Source organism: Nuphar pumila, chromosome 2 (genome assembly GCF_984573655.1).
Source record: "Nuphar pumila chromosome 2, dmNupPumi1.hap1.1, whole genome shotgun sequence".
NCBI lineage: Eukaryota > Viridiplantae > Streptophyta > Magnoliopsida > Nymphaeales > Nymphaeaceae > Nuphar > Nuphar pumila.
Window position 1 is genome coordinate 26,807,501 of NC_143250.1, and position 14,646 is coordinate 26,822,146.

The following is a 14,646-nucleotide window of genomic DNA, read 5'->3' on the forward strand; positions in this document are numbered from 1 at the left end:
TTATACTTAGCCAAATTTTCAACAAACTCATAAAATGACTAAGTACAAAAATACGCGACATTACATGGAGAGCTGGCAAGGGGGTCCCAATTTCCTGAATGCACCTTAAGTTTTAGTGTATCACATTACTGTTGCTTCTAGCAAGACCAGTTTGACGAATACGCAAATTTCTGAAGGATGTTAAAGAAACTCGTTCAGGATACTTTTTTATGAAACATTCAGATTGTAATGTCAATCATCACTAGATTGCACAGACATTGGATCTCTTTCTAAAAACAAAATCACTGTTTACAATTTCTCCATAGAAGTTTGTAATTTCAAAAAAAAATATTATACAAATACTGTGGCACTTATTGAAAAAAAAAAGAAGCTTAATGATTGTTCCATGGGACTTACTGGATGGCGACCAGAAAGGATATGAAGCTGAGTTGGTTCATTCTCTTCCACAAAAATAGGGCACACATAACCCTGAAAAGAAAAAGTAAACAAGGATTGAACTAAAAACTTTACACAGCAACAGCATATACAAAAATCAAAAGCTGTAGAAGTGACATACATGGTTGCGAGAAAGAATGGCAAGTGAATACAAACAATCTAAAGTAGCCAGAGCATGCACAGAAGCATGAAAAACAGCATATTGGCTTCCAAATTTTGCCAAAAAATCATCCCAGGCTGCCCTACAAGCAACAAGAAGTTCCTCCTTGGCAAGTGTCAGTTCATCGAGAACGGCCAGGACTTCAGGGGAGTGATAGCGGATCAGCTTCTTTGTGCTACTGACCTTCACCCAATTTGAAGGAACCCGCATATTTGATGGCAGCTTCAAGAGAAATATCAAGGAATAAGTTATACTGAAACAAGATCATGTTCTCATATGTTTAAGATCATATCCTTTATCCAAGTTTGGAGTAACTGAGATGTCAGGTATTTCAACTTGAGGCCAGATTCATGAAGTTCACTAGACCAAACTTCACAGGCCTAAGTATGATAGATTATCACACACTTGGCAGTCTGCCTACCAAGCTACACTTCACATCAGATACAGCCAAATCAAACCTGTGCACATACAGATGCATGCAGACATACACAGACACACACATGGCCTAAATGAGGTTGAAAATATAAAAGGAGACATCTAAAATATACCAAGTAAAGATCTAATATATGGAAAATGACTGTTGTACCTCAATCAAGTGTGTAGATCCAGCAACACTTGAGAATTCCAAAGTGTGCATCCCAAGCTGTTTACGATACTGACCAATTAATGCATCCAGTTTCTGCTTAGATAACTCAACAGCCGTTCGGCCTCTTCTAACCTGTTAGTTGACCAGACATTAAAAATGGGGAGAAGAAAAGGAGGGACCTGTTGGTTGGTCATGTGTGTATGAGAGAGAGAGAGAGAGAGATTTCCACCTCAGGGAACTGTCCGGACGAAATGATGAATAAATTTTCCATATCACCTTTATCTGCTGCATCCTTGTTCAAGATAGACAGAAGCTTCGCAGCATGTCCAGTTACACGTGATGATGATGCTGTTGAAATTAATCTTCTTAACAAGGAGGACTTAATAGTAATCTGCTCTTTCAAATTACTATCTTCTAGGTGAAGCTGCTGAAGTTGTTTACCAGCAGATAACAAGGAGAAGATGACTGCAATAAACTGTAACAACTTGTCATGAAAAAATAATTAAACTTACTTTGTAACATCTCTAGTACCCATAAATAGCTTGACAATTTCCACGAGATTTTCCAAAACCAGCATGAAAATATCATATAGTTTGAGGATGAGACCAAATTCAAATAAAACCAAAATTCTCAAAAAAAATCCTGAAATTATATGCAACTTTGATGACACAAGGTTCCTGAATAGCTCTTTCTAATATTTTTCTTTTGATATTTAACTTAGCAAAGCTTTTCCAAATAGATTCAGAGAAAAACAATATCTTTTAAAAACACACATCCTGTGGCCAAGAAAATCCTGAGAATAACATTCAAGAATTAGACCGCCATTTCAAAGAAAAAAACTTAGGCCAAAGATGGCTAAATTATATCCGAACCACATCATCTTTTTGCCCAGTCAAAGCAATGAAAACATTTAAGTTTCCAATTCTCTACATGTAGATATACGCATGTGCACATATTGTGCACTGTCACATGGAACTGACTCCAGTGCTTGAAAATGAAGGGAGCATCCATGTCCTATCAAACTATCAGGTAGATCTAAGTCCCCAGTCAACAACACTATAATCTATGTAGTCAAAAGTGCTGACTAGGCGCCTAGTTGGCCTAGGCATAGTCATAATCCCTAGGTCCAGGCACCGAGGCTTTAAGGTCGTCTTTTTTCCTTATTTTTTCATTTTTTTTCCTTATTTTTTCCCCTATTTATATTTATATTTATATTTATATGTGTGTGTAAAGATGCTAAATAGGCTTTTTGGCTTTTCTGGACAGTTGATTTTTTGAACCTTATAAAAACCCACCATGTGTCGGAATCAAACGCTCCAAGAGCTGATCCCTATAAAATCAAGTACGTAGAACACACCTGTATAGTCAGAATTTAAAAATAAAATGAAAAAAGCCAAAAAAAACATTTAGCATGTTTGCATCTCTCTCTCTCTCTCTCTCTCTCTCTCTCTCTCTCTCTCTCTCTCTCTCTCTCTCTTTATATATATATATATATATAGAGAGAGAGAGAGAGAGAGATGGGTAGGTGCTTCATGAAATAAGCTTAATGATACCTGCTTAATGGGTTTTTCTGCTCTTCTGGTGTTTTTTCGCAGTTCCGATGCCATAAATGTGTAGGGCATGGTCGATTTACGAGGAATCCACACATGGATCATGTGTTTTTTATGAAAAAAATGATATTTGGAGCCTTGAAAATTTACAAAGATTTTGGACCGTTGGTTTTTCAAACCTTATAAAAACCCACCCATGTGTTGGAATCGAACACTTCAAGAGCTGATCCCTATAAAATCAAGTACATAGATCACATCTGTACAGTCAGAATTTAAAAATAAAATGAAAAAAACCTGAAAAAACCCATTAAGCATGTATCATTAAGCATATTTCATTAAGCACCTACCCATACATATATATATATATATATAGTTCTTCTATTCTATTCTATGATCTATTTACTGTAAGTATACTAGTTATCAGTTATGCATGTATATACATTACACATTGTATAAGATACATATTTATACATTGACACTTATATTTGATTCTTGATATTTTGTAGTTCTTGTTAGATTTTCAATCTCCAGGTCGTTCCACGCGTGAGAGCTGAGAAACAGAGAGAGATAGAGAAAGGGAGAGAGAAGTTGTGAAAAAACCGATACCCTCTTGTGTTAGGGTCGGCTGCTGTGTAAACATTTATATTAACATGCTATTACAAAAATTAGGGTACTAAAGTACCCTCATTACAATAAATTATATTACACAATGCCATTAATGAGAAGTTAATGTCACGGGTCTGGATCTCCAGATCCATGACCCGTAACAAGGGAAAACACGTCTTTTCACCCTCCCTCAAGTTGTGCATGATCTTGAACCATGAACAACTTGCCTTTTAACATCCAAAATTTGTCTTTTGTCAATCCTTTTGTAAATATATCCGTCACTTGATCTGTAATTCGTACAAATTCAGGCTCAATCACTTTTTCTTCTACCTTTTGTCTTACAAAATGCTGATCTATTTCAATATGTTTGGCACGACTGTGATGGATTGGATTAAAAGACATACTAATGGCACTCTGGTTGTCACACAAAAGAAGTGATCGAGAGATCGATTCTCCTACTTCTGTCAGTAGGTGTCTAATCCAAGTAGCCTCAGCAGTGGCGGCTGCCATTGACCTGTATTCAGCCTCTGTATTGGATCTGGCAACAGCCTTTTGTTTCTTACTGCTCCAAGAAACCAAATTCATCCCAACAAACACACAATAGCCGGATACTGATCTGCGTTCATCTGGGTCTCCTACCCAGTCCGCATCAGAATAAACAGTGATCTCATGTGCATTTTGCCTATTTGTCTTTCGCTTATATATGAGGTCATCCCCAACCGTTCCCTTCAGATATCGAAGTATCTGTTTAACTGCTTTCATATGCCCTTCACATGGTGCATGTATAAACTGAGAAACTTGATTCACCGAGTAGACTATATCAGGGCGAGTAAAAGTGAGGTATTGTAACATACCCACTATGCTACGGTACCGTGTGGGATTATCAAATGGATCTCCCTCTTGAGAGTTAAGCCTTTGATGAAGAACGCTAGGAGTGCTCAAGGGCTTGCAGTCTTTCATACCCGCTTTATTGAGAACATCAATGGTATACTTATGTTGGGTGAGAGTCATCTCTTCAGAAGTACTGTCGACTTCAACTTCAAGAAAGTACCGTAGTTTGCCAAGGTCCTTCATTTTGAACCTCTGATTCAAGAGATGTTTGACTTCTTCAATGTGCTCATTGGAATTACCAGTGATGATGATATCATCTACATATATCAACAACAGAGTAATTGTGTCTTGGTTCTTAAATATAAATAAGGAGTGATCAAGAAGAGATTTCTTAAAACCATATTTTTGTATTTCAAGAGAAAAGCTGTCGAACCAAGATCGAGATGCCTGCTTCAATCCATATATCGCCCTTTTTAGTCTGCAGACATATTTGGTAGGATTGCCTTCTGCGTAACCAGTGGGTTGTTCCATGTATACTTCTTCTCTCAAATCTCCATGAAGAAAAGCATTTTTCACATCAAGTTGGCTAATAGTCCATTGATGTTCAATAGCTAAAACAAGTATGACTCTGATTGTCCCCATCCTCACCACTGGACTAAAAGTTTCATCATAATCTCGTCCTTGCTCCTGTGTAAAACCTTTGGCTGCAAGTAGGGATGGCAGTGGGGCGGGGCGGGGGACAAGGTTTCCACCCCCGCCCTGCCTCAAAATTTTATCCTCCACCCCCGCCCCGCCTCCGTGGCGGGGATGGATTTTATCCTCCACCCCCGCCTCCATCCCCGTTTCATACCCTTCATCCCCGGTCCAAACGGGGATGAAGCGGGGCGGGGATATTGCGGGGAAAAGTGGTCGGGGCGGGGTTGGGGCGGGGATTAGGCGGGGATCGTGGCGGGGACGGGGCGGGGCGGGGAAAAGTGCACGTCCACCCCCGCCCCGCCTCCGCGGCGGGGATGGATTTTATCCTCCACCCCCGCCTCCATCCCCGTTTCACACCCTTCATCCCCGGTCCAAACGAGGCGAGGCGGGGCGGGGCCCCGCTTTCCCCCGGTCCACTGTCATCCCTAGCTACAAGTCTCGCCTTGTATCGCTCTATAGTCCCATCTAGTTTATACTTTATTTTGTACACCCATTTCGAACCAACAACGTTTCTGTCAGGTGGTCTTGATACGACATCCCACGTACCACATTCATGTAGAGCTTTCATCTCCTCATTCATTGCTTCAATCCATCTTCTGGAATTTGATGCTTAAGAGAACGTTGTGGGTTCATCTTCTTTATTCAAGGCTGTTAGAAAGAGTTGAAAATCTAATGAGAAATTTTCATAACTGACCCACCTTTCAATTGGATGGCGAGAACGTGTGGATCTTCTAGTATCAACGATGTTGGATGTAGAGGATGTGTCCATATCCGAATTAACTATGATGGGTGACTCTCTTTCTCGTAGAGTGTAGACGAGGCCTTTACACCTTTCTGGATTCAAAGTTGGGTTTGTATTTTCATGGGCAATCATTTCATCAGTAGACACAGGTTTCTTATCCTTTTGAGTGCAGTTTGAGCAAACATCACTAGCTCCTGAGAGAGGTTCATAATTCAACCAAGGATAATAAGCCTCAACTTTAGATTTTGATTCTGAAGAACTAGTACATCGACAATCAAAATTCAATTCATTGAAGATAACATTTCTTGATATTTTGATGCGCTTGCTCACCGGATCATAGCACTTGTACCCTTTATAGTCATCAGCGTAACCCTCAAACCTGCACTTCAGGGCCTTGTCCTGAAACTTACGTCTCATTGAACTGTCAATATGAACATAGCATAAACAACCAAACACATGCAAATCATATTAGTTGGGATGTACACCAAAAAGAGACAAGGAGACTTGTTTTCCAAAATAGTCATGGGCAATCGATTTATCACATGAACTGCAGAATGAAAAGCCTTTGTTCATAAAGTGATCGAAAGACTACTGTCATGCATCATGCTCATCGCACTCTCAACAATATGGCGATGCTTCCTTTTAGCAATCCCATTCTGCTGAGGTGTGTGTGGGCAAAACACATTTTTCCTTATCCCGTTACTTTGAAGAAAGTTAGTAAAGTCAATAGAAGAAAATTCACCTCCTCTGTCACATTGGAAACTTAGGATGTTTTCAGAAAATTGGTTTTTGACAGAGGAATGGAAGTTTTGAAACAACTTGAAAGTCTCAGATTTGTGTTTCATGAAAAATATCCAAGAATAGCGAGAATAACTGTCAACAAATAAAAGATAATATCTAGTTCCAGATATGGAAGCAACTGGAGCAGGCCCCCAAACATCAGAACAGATAGTCTCAAAAGGTCTTGAAGCTCTTTTATTGATAGAATGAAATGGTAAAACATGACTCTTAGATAAGAGACAACTAGAACATTTGTTGTCATTGACATTTATTCCTAAACTTGACTTGGGAATGAGGTTATTTGATACAAGCTTTTCAATGAAATGCCAAAGGTTTGGCTTATTGATTTCAGAGACACTAAAAACACAGGTAGGATTTTCAGAAGGCAACGATGATTGGAGCTTCAAGTTTGGGTCTGCAGAGCGAATATGTGCTGAAGGATCTTCTTGAAAGACATACATATTGCCTTGCCGTTTTCCTCTAGCGAACGTCTCCTTCGTGCAGAGATCCTTGACAAGAACAAAAGAGGGAGTAAATTCAACTGAGGCTTTGATATCATCAACAAGTTTAGAAACTGAAACGATGTTTTTCTTGATATTAGGAGCATAAACAACTTTTGAAAGGTTGATGGAAGATTCGGGCAAGGGTATAATGGAGTTTCCAATATGAGAGAAAGAGTGGTGTGATCCATCTCCAGTAACTATACTACTTCTACCAATGTAAGGAACAAGTTTTAGGAGCTTACCTGCATCACCAGTAACGTGAGTCGCTGCGCCAGAGTCCACGTACCAAGTACCTTGCTCATTTTGTTTCAGATTCAATTCTGTTAGAGCTGACAGCAATAACTCCTTTACTTCTCCTTTGGTCCTTGTACTGTCTGTGCCTCTTTTTGCTTCAGTTTGTGTTGATTTTCCTTTATTTAGGGGATTGAACCAGCAGTTAGCTTTGATATGCCCCTTTTTATTACACAGAAAGCAGGTAGGAATTGGCCTCTGTCTTTGTGGATTGGTATATCTGTTGGGTGTAGGCAATAATCCACGACCTCCTTGACCACTTCTCCCTTGTGCTCCCTTTCCCTTGATATCATAGCTTCCTCGTCCTCGTGCATAAGTAACCCATGTAGCAAGAACTTCTTGTGCCCCAGTATGCATAGATGATTCTTCAGAAAATCCCTTTAGATTCATCTCATATTGTAACAATTTTGCACGCAGATCTTCAAAGTTGGGCAGCTCAGGTAAACATAACAGGGAAGTGACAATCATATGATAGTCGTGTCCCAATCCACTGAGGGTTTGCTGTACCAAATCTTTATCAGTTACTGTACTTCCAACAACTGCTAGCTGATCTGTGATAACCTTCATTTTGTTCAAGTATTCCATGATGGTCATGGAATCCTTTCTTAACATTTGAAATTCTCTTTTAAGAAACATAATCCTGGCCTGAGAAACCTGTGAGTATGTCTGAACAAGTTTGTTCCAAAGTTGCATGGCAGTGCAGTCATCTGGAATGGCTACAAGTACCTCTTGTGACAGTGTAGATGTAATATAAGCAACTAGCGCTTGGTCTCTTTTCATCCAAGCCACAAATTCAAGATTTCTAACATATACTGTAGTAGATTCCCCTTTGTTGTCCCTTTCTTCTCGTGATATGAACTCAGGAGGAACTGGAATAGATTCATCCAGATGTCTAGAAAGATCCTGACTCCTAATGAAAGGTATGATTTGCCTCTTCCAAGTCAAGAAGTTACCATTATTTAATTTTTCAGACACTAGTTGACTGAGGAAACTTGAAGAAAGAACCAACTGGCTAGGAAGTGAATCCATGTTTCACAGTATTAAGAGTGTGTTCAGCATAATATACCGATAGTTTCTGTAACTCTTTTTTTTTTTTACAGAAACTAATTCAGATCAATAGCTATCAGATTGCTGATTTGGAACAGAAATTGAATATCTATCAGATTTTTTATTTGTATAGGAAATGGAATATTGGATATGAAAATCACAAAAAAAATTGTGAATATGAATTCTCACTCGGTATTGACGCAATGCTTTCAAGCTAAAAAGAGATAAAATGGTAGGATTGAGAGTGTATCGGCTTGATCAGATCTGATCAAGGGTGCAGCTGGATCAAAATAGGGCCCCGATTGCGTGATTAAATCACGCTGTGATCAAAAACAATAAACAGGGTATATTGATGATAGAATGAAAGAAAGAGGAATATTCAACAAAGGATTTGGGGTCGAAAATCTGGGCTGAGTCACTCAGTCCTCTCTGAGTTGGCTCAGATTAGGTAGGGAAGATAGTTTGATCAGATCTGATTAACGTCAAATCTGATCGAGTTCAAGGGACAGAAGAAAAAGGAAGGCAGATCTGATTATCGTCAGATCTGAATAATGTCAGATCTGATCGAGAAGAAAAGAATGGATTGGGTCAGACGTAAACAAGAAAAAAAATTCAGACGAGATGGGGAGATAGAAAAAAAAATCTTGACTTAGAAGAGAAAATCGAGAAGAGATAGATCTTTCAGACGTACCTTTGAGATCGATTCCAGTTTCAGCTGAAGCGTGGCTCTGATACCATGTTAGATTTTCAATCTCCAGGTCGTTCCACGCGTGAGAGCTGAGAAACAGAGAGAGATAGAGAAAGGGAGAGAGAAGCTGTGAAAAAACTGATACCCTCTTGTGTTAGGGTCAGCTGCTGTGTAAACACTTTATATTAACATGCTATTACAAAAATTAGGGTACTAAAGTACCCTCATTACAATAAATTATATTACACAATGCCATTAATGAGAAGTTAATGTCACGGGTCTGGATCTCCAGATCCATGACCCGTAATAAGGGAAAACACGTCTTTTCAATTCTCACATTCATATTTTATTTTGTCTATCACTTATTATTAATAAATTTTATGTTACATCACCTTTGGTTATTAATCTTTAGCAATTCATTGTATTTTTTGTTTGTATTCTTTTATTTTTGGTACTGACTAGTCTTTTCAGAGGTCTACTGAGTAGGGGTGGACTACCAGTTTTGATTATATAAGACTGTAATAGCAATCACTGGCCTCAATTACATGGTAAAGCAACAACATTTGCCCCCATTGTAACTTCTACAAGCATTTTTCCCTCCCTCTAGTTGCAGATCAATCATAATAAGAGAATTTCCATTGCAGTACAAACCATCTGATGCATTTTTTTCTTCTCCCTTCATTGAGCAGGAATACCCAGAGATAATAACCAGTCAGACAACATACAGGAAAAATAAATCCACATAACACCACAGGAATGCCCTTTTATCTAAGTAGTCAAAAGCGCTAGTCGATGCCTAGGCACGTCGCCTAAAAGGCCTAGGCAGGACTAGTCGGCCTAGTCCGGACCCAAAAAAATAAAAGTAAAAATTACAATAAATTCTTTAAAATAAAAGAAAATACATATTGGACACAATTTATGAAGCTAAATTGTTAAAATAAATGTACTATTATATATATATATCCAAATACATCATAATACTTGATAGGGGTATTATGGTCATTTCACAAGTACCCGATAGGGATACTTGTTTTTCTTCTCTTATTTTCTTTATTCTTTTTTCTTTTTTTCTTTTTTAAAACTTTCTTTTTGAGCCACTTAGGGGCCCCACCATAGAGTCGTTGGGGGCTCCCAACGACTCTATTGGGAGCCCCCAAGTGCCTCCTTGATGTATAAATAGGGGTACATCCCCTTGTAAGTCCTTATGCTTTTGCAAGCTCCTCTTTTATAATAAAGAGTACATTTTATAGTTGTAGCCTTCTTTGAAGGCCTTTTGCATTGTTTCCTTGTGGAATCCTATTCTCTTACGCTTGTGTATTAGTCCGGTGTTGGACATTGTGAATGCATTTGCATTCTTAAATTCTTCCGCATACTTCATTACATGGTATCAGAGTCATTCGAATCTCTAAGGTGAAATCTTGTCTCTCTTTATTTTCTTCCTTTTTCAATCTTTGTATTGAAGCAATGGAAGTCAAGATCGACCTATCATTCAAGCTCAATGGAAAAAATTATATGATGTGGGCATCCGCAACGGAAAATAATCTCAAAGGAAAGAAGCTTTGGAGTTATGTAATGGGGACCGTTCCAGAACCCCAACTTAAGCTCACAAAGATGGAAGGAGATCAAGAGAAAGCTCTTGAAGGTGATGTTCATCTCAAAGCAATCGAAGATCATCATCGCCAAATGAAAGATTGGGAAAGTAACCATGAAAAAATCCTAGCATGGTTTATGAATAATGTTGAACTTAAGGTATGTGCAAATATTGTTAAATTTCGCCGAGCCAATGAGGCTTGGTTTTTTATGAAGGGTATGTATACCCAAAAGGATCTTGCAAAAGCTTATTTCTTGCAAGAAAAAGTGAGAATAAAAAACAAGGGGATATGAGCATACAAGATTACTATAGTACTATAAACCCTTTGTGGAATGAATTGGCTCTTTTAGAGCCTAAATGGATAGCTATGGAGGATATGGAACTAAGACAAAAACAAATGGAACAAGATAGATTGTTTCAATTTTTATTTGGGCTTCGTCCCGAATTTGAACAAGTAAGATCCTCACTCCTCCATTAGATGATGTTATTGCCGAAATCACTCAAGAAGAGACTAGGCATGGCATGAGTAAAAGCATAGATAAAGTTTTTGCCGTGTCAAACCCGGCAATCATGTTAAAACATACAAGCCACCTCATTTTGGTAAACAAGGGAGTGGTGGAACGAAGATGATTATATGTCATCATTGTTATGAGCCGGGACATATCAAACTCGTTTGCCCAAAGTTAAATGGGACTTTCAAGCCAAAGGTGGCTTCCGTTGAGGAACCCTCCACCAAAGAAGATGAAGGCAAAAACGAGGATCTCAAGGACACTCTTGGTCAAATTTTCATGGCTCTCCAACAAATTCTAAAGGCTACTTCTTCCACCTCCGGTGTCGTCATTGCCTCATCATCTCCTCCCGGTACGTATTCTTGGATTTTAGATTCCGAAACTTCTTTTCAGATGACTCCCCATGAAAATGCATTAACCAACGTGAGCACCAATTCAAAATGTCTCTACGGCCGATGAAACTTTTCTCAAAATAAATGGTATTGGAACTCTTAATCCTAAAAATATTCAAAATTGCTTTGTTCCAAAAGTAAGAATAGTTCCTAAACTAAATCTTAACCTTTTTTCCGTTTCCCAAATTGCCGACCATGGATGTGAAATATCTTTCTCATCTCAAGGGTGCTTTGTGCAGGATCTCCGGTCCGGGAAGCGGATTGGGCAAGGCCATAGAAAGGGAGATATTTATTTTATGGATCACTTAACGCTCCCGAATATCTCTTTTTGTACTTATGTCCAAAATAAATATATTGAAACTTGGCATAAAAGACTTGGGCATCCAAGTTACTCTAAAATGTATCTTTTTCATTTTGGAAACAAGTTTTGTAAAGAAAAAGATATCAATTGCAAAGATTGCATTTTTGGAAAAATGAAGTCTATTCATTTTCCTATAAGAACCTTTGTGTCAACAAGACCTTTTAAATTGGTGCATTCCGATGTATGGGGACCATCTCCGGTTCTATCTAAAGGTGGTTATTCATATTATGTTACTTTTATTGATAATTATATTGGATATGTATGGATCTATTTTCTTAACCTTAAATCGGAAGTTTTTAACTTTTTCAAAGAATTTTATGCAAAAATTCGAAATCAACTTCAAAGCCGCATATTCATTCTTAGATCTGATTCAGGTGAAGAATATTTATCAAATGAGTTTCAATCATATTTAAAACAACATGGCATTTGTCGTCAAAGATCATGCCCAAGAACTCCTCAACAAAACGGTCTGGCCGAAAGAAAGCATAGACATATTTTAGAAACCACTAAGATCATTACTTATTTCTAAAAATATTCCTAAAAATTTTTGGGCCGAAGCCGGGTTAACCTCCACCTATTTAATCAATAGAATGTCATCTTCAAAATTAAATAATCTCTCTCCTTATGAAAAGTTTTTTAACCTAACACCCAATTACAATCGTCTTCGTATTTTTGGATGTAAATGTTTTGTTCTTTTACATAAAAGAGATAAGTTGTCAACAAAAGCAATTGAACGTGTATTTTTAGGATATGGTGAAAATAAAAAAGGCTATAGATGCTTTGACTATAAAAACAATAAGTTATTTGTCTCCAAAGATGTGACTTTTTTAAAAGATGAAAATGGTTTTAAATATTAGATAAACCAAATGAAATCGAATATATGTTTCTCAATGATCTTTTAGAAGATCCAAATGATGACTCTTTAAGTCATCCGAAAATCCTAGAAAATACTCATAATGATGATTCTCATGATATTGAGGTATCACCAACTAATGGTGACAATCTCCAAGTTTACACCCGGCGTGAGCAAGAGCAACCTATTAGTGCTTTAGAAAAAATCTTGTGGCTTAATGAACCTCCAGAAGAAATCACCCTTAGGTGATCCTCTAGGGAATCAATTCCACCTAATAGGTTTGTCTCATATGAATCTCTCTCACCTAACTATAGAGCTTGTCTAATAGCCTTGCATTCATACTATAAACCTTCTCATTATAATCAAGCAAAAAATACACCTCATTGGGTTGAAGCAATGAGAGTTGAGCTAGATGCTTTAAATAAGGCTAAAACTTGGGAAATAGTTCAACTTCCTCCAAATAAAAAAGCTATTGGATGCCGGTGGGTTTACAAAGTCAAGACAAAAAGTGATGATTCTCTAGAACAATATAAAGCAAGATTAGCTGCTAAGGGATACTCACAAGAATATGGCATTGATTATGAGGAGACTTTTGCCCCCGTGACTCGCAAGACAAGTGTTAGAACTCTAATTGTTGTAGCATCATCAAAGAAATGGCGTATATTTCAACTAGATGTTAAAAATGCCTTTCTTAATGGTCAATTAAATAAAAAAGTATATATGGATCCTCCGCCGGGAATTAATCTTAATCAAGGTTAAACTCTTTGATTATTAAAAGCTTTATATGGCCTTAAACAAAGCCCCTAAAGCTTGGTATGATAGATTTGTTAGTTTGGATCATGGATCCGACCCGATCCACCTCGAGATCCAGCGGTGGCATGTTTGTAATTAGTTCCTATTACCTGTGTAAAGTGTATTGTAACTCTTATAAATATTAAGTAAAAGGGAAAACCCTATTGCGCCGACTATTCCTCTCTCTCTTCTTGGTTCTTTACCTCATCTCCAACATCTGCAGGTTGATATTTCTGATATTTCTGACATGGTATCAGAGCACAGGCGCGGAAATCGATCATCTGGAAGGACTATAAAGACCAGTGCGTGAAAAGACGTAGGCTTTCTCTATTCTTTTTCCTTAAATCTATTTCTGATCTTCTGATTTCACGCAGTTTCACGCATCATCCCAGTTTCACGCATCCATATTTCCCTGACTGTTTTTCTTAATCTGATTTCACGCATCCCTATTTCACGCAGTTTCACGCATCATCCCAGTTTCACGTATCCCTATTTCTTTGTCTGTTTTTCTCAATCTGATTTCACGCATCCCAGTTTTGTGCATCCTTATTCATATTTCGATTCCTTCTCTTTTCAAATTCTGTTTCTGGCTCACACGTTTCACAGCATTGCTGGTTTCCCTGTGTACACAGTATTGCCATTCCTGGTTCACACGTTACACAACATTGAAATTTTTTTTTAACGTGTGTGTGTGAAAATTATTTTCTGGATTACACGTCATTGTATTTCTGTGCAATGTGTTGCTGATATCATTTTCAGCACACAGTATTGTTGTTCTTCTTCTCTTAATACACTGTTAAATACAGTTTGTTCTCTCATTCTTCATAAAATCTATGGATTCCAAATTGAACCCCAGCTTTCTTACTCACCTCATGACCCACAAGTTATCACATGATAACTATTTGCTTTGGAAACGCCAAATTGTGCCTTTTATTCGCAGTCATGGTCTTTATGGGCATCTAGATGGACGATCGCCCGCCCCACCTACACATATCATGCAGGAAATAACAAGTGAAGACGGAAAGGTGAGTCAACTTCGAAGCACCAATCCAGCTTATGACATATGGGCACAACGGGATCAGACATTAGTTGCTTATATAACATCCACACTTTCTGATCGTGTTTTACAAACTATCTCTGATGACCAATCCGCTGCCGAGTTGTGGAATGGACTAGCTCATTCTTTTTCTCAGGTTTCCGAATCTCGGGTTTTGCAACTCAAGTGGAAATTCC

The 14,646-nt window shown here is 38.1% G+C and overlaps 1 protein-coding gene across 1 annotated transcript in view; it reads right to left on the reverse strand.

Moving 5' to 3' along the window:
• Positions 1-14,646, reverse strand: part of MSH3 (homolog of DNA mismatch repair protein MSH3) — a 74,131-nt gene that overhangs the window by 22,046 nt on the left and 37,439 nt on the right. Inside the window, exons 6-9 of the mRNA XM_089997453.1 lie at positions 1,411-1,656; positions 1,182-1,313; positions 557-817; positions 397-468 (exon numbers count right to left, since the gene is read on the reverse strand). Coding sequence (XP_089853579.1) covers positions 397-468; positions 557-817; positions 1,182-1,313; positions 1,411-1,656 — 711 coding nt within the window. The remainder of the gene's footprint in view (positions 1-396; positions 469-556; positions 818-1,181; positions 1,314-1,410; positions 1,657-14,646) is intronic.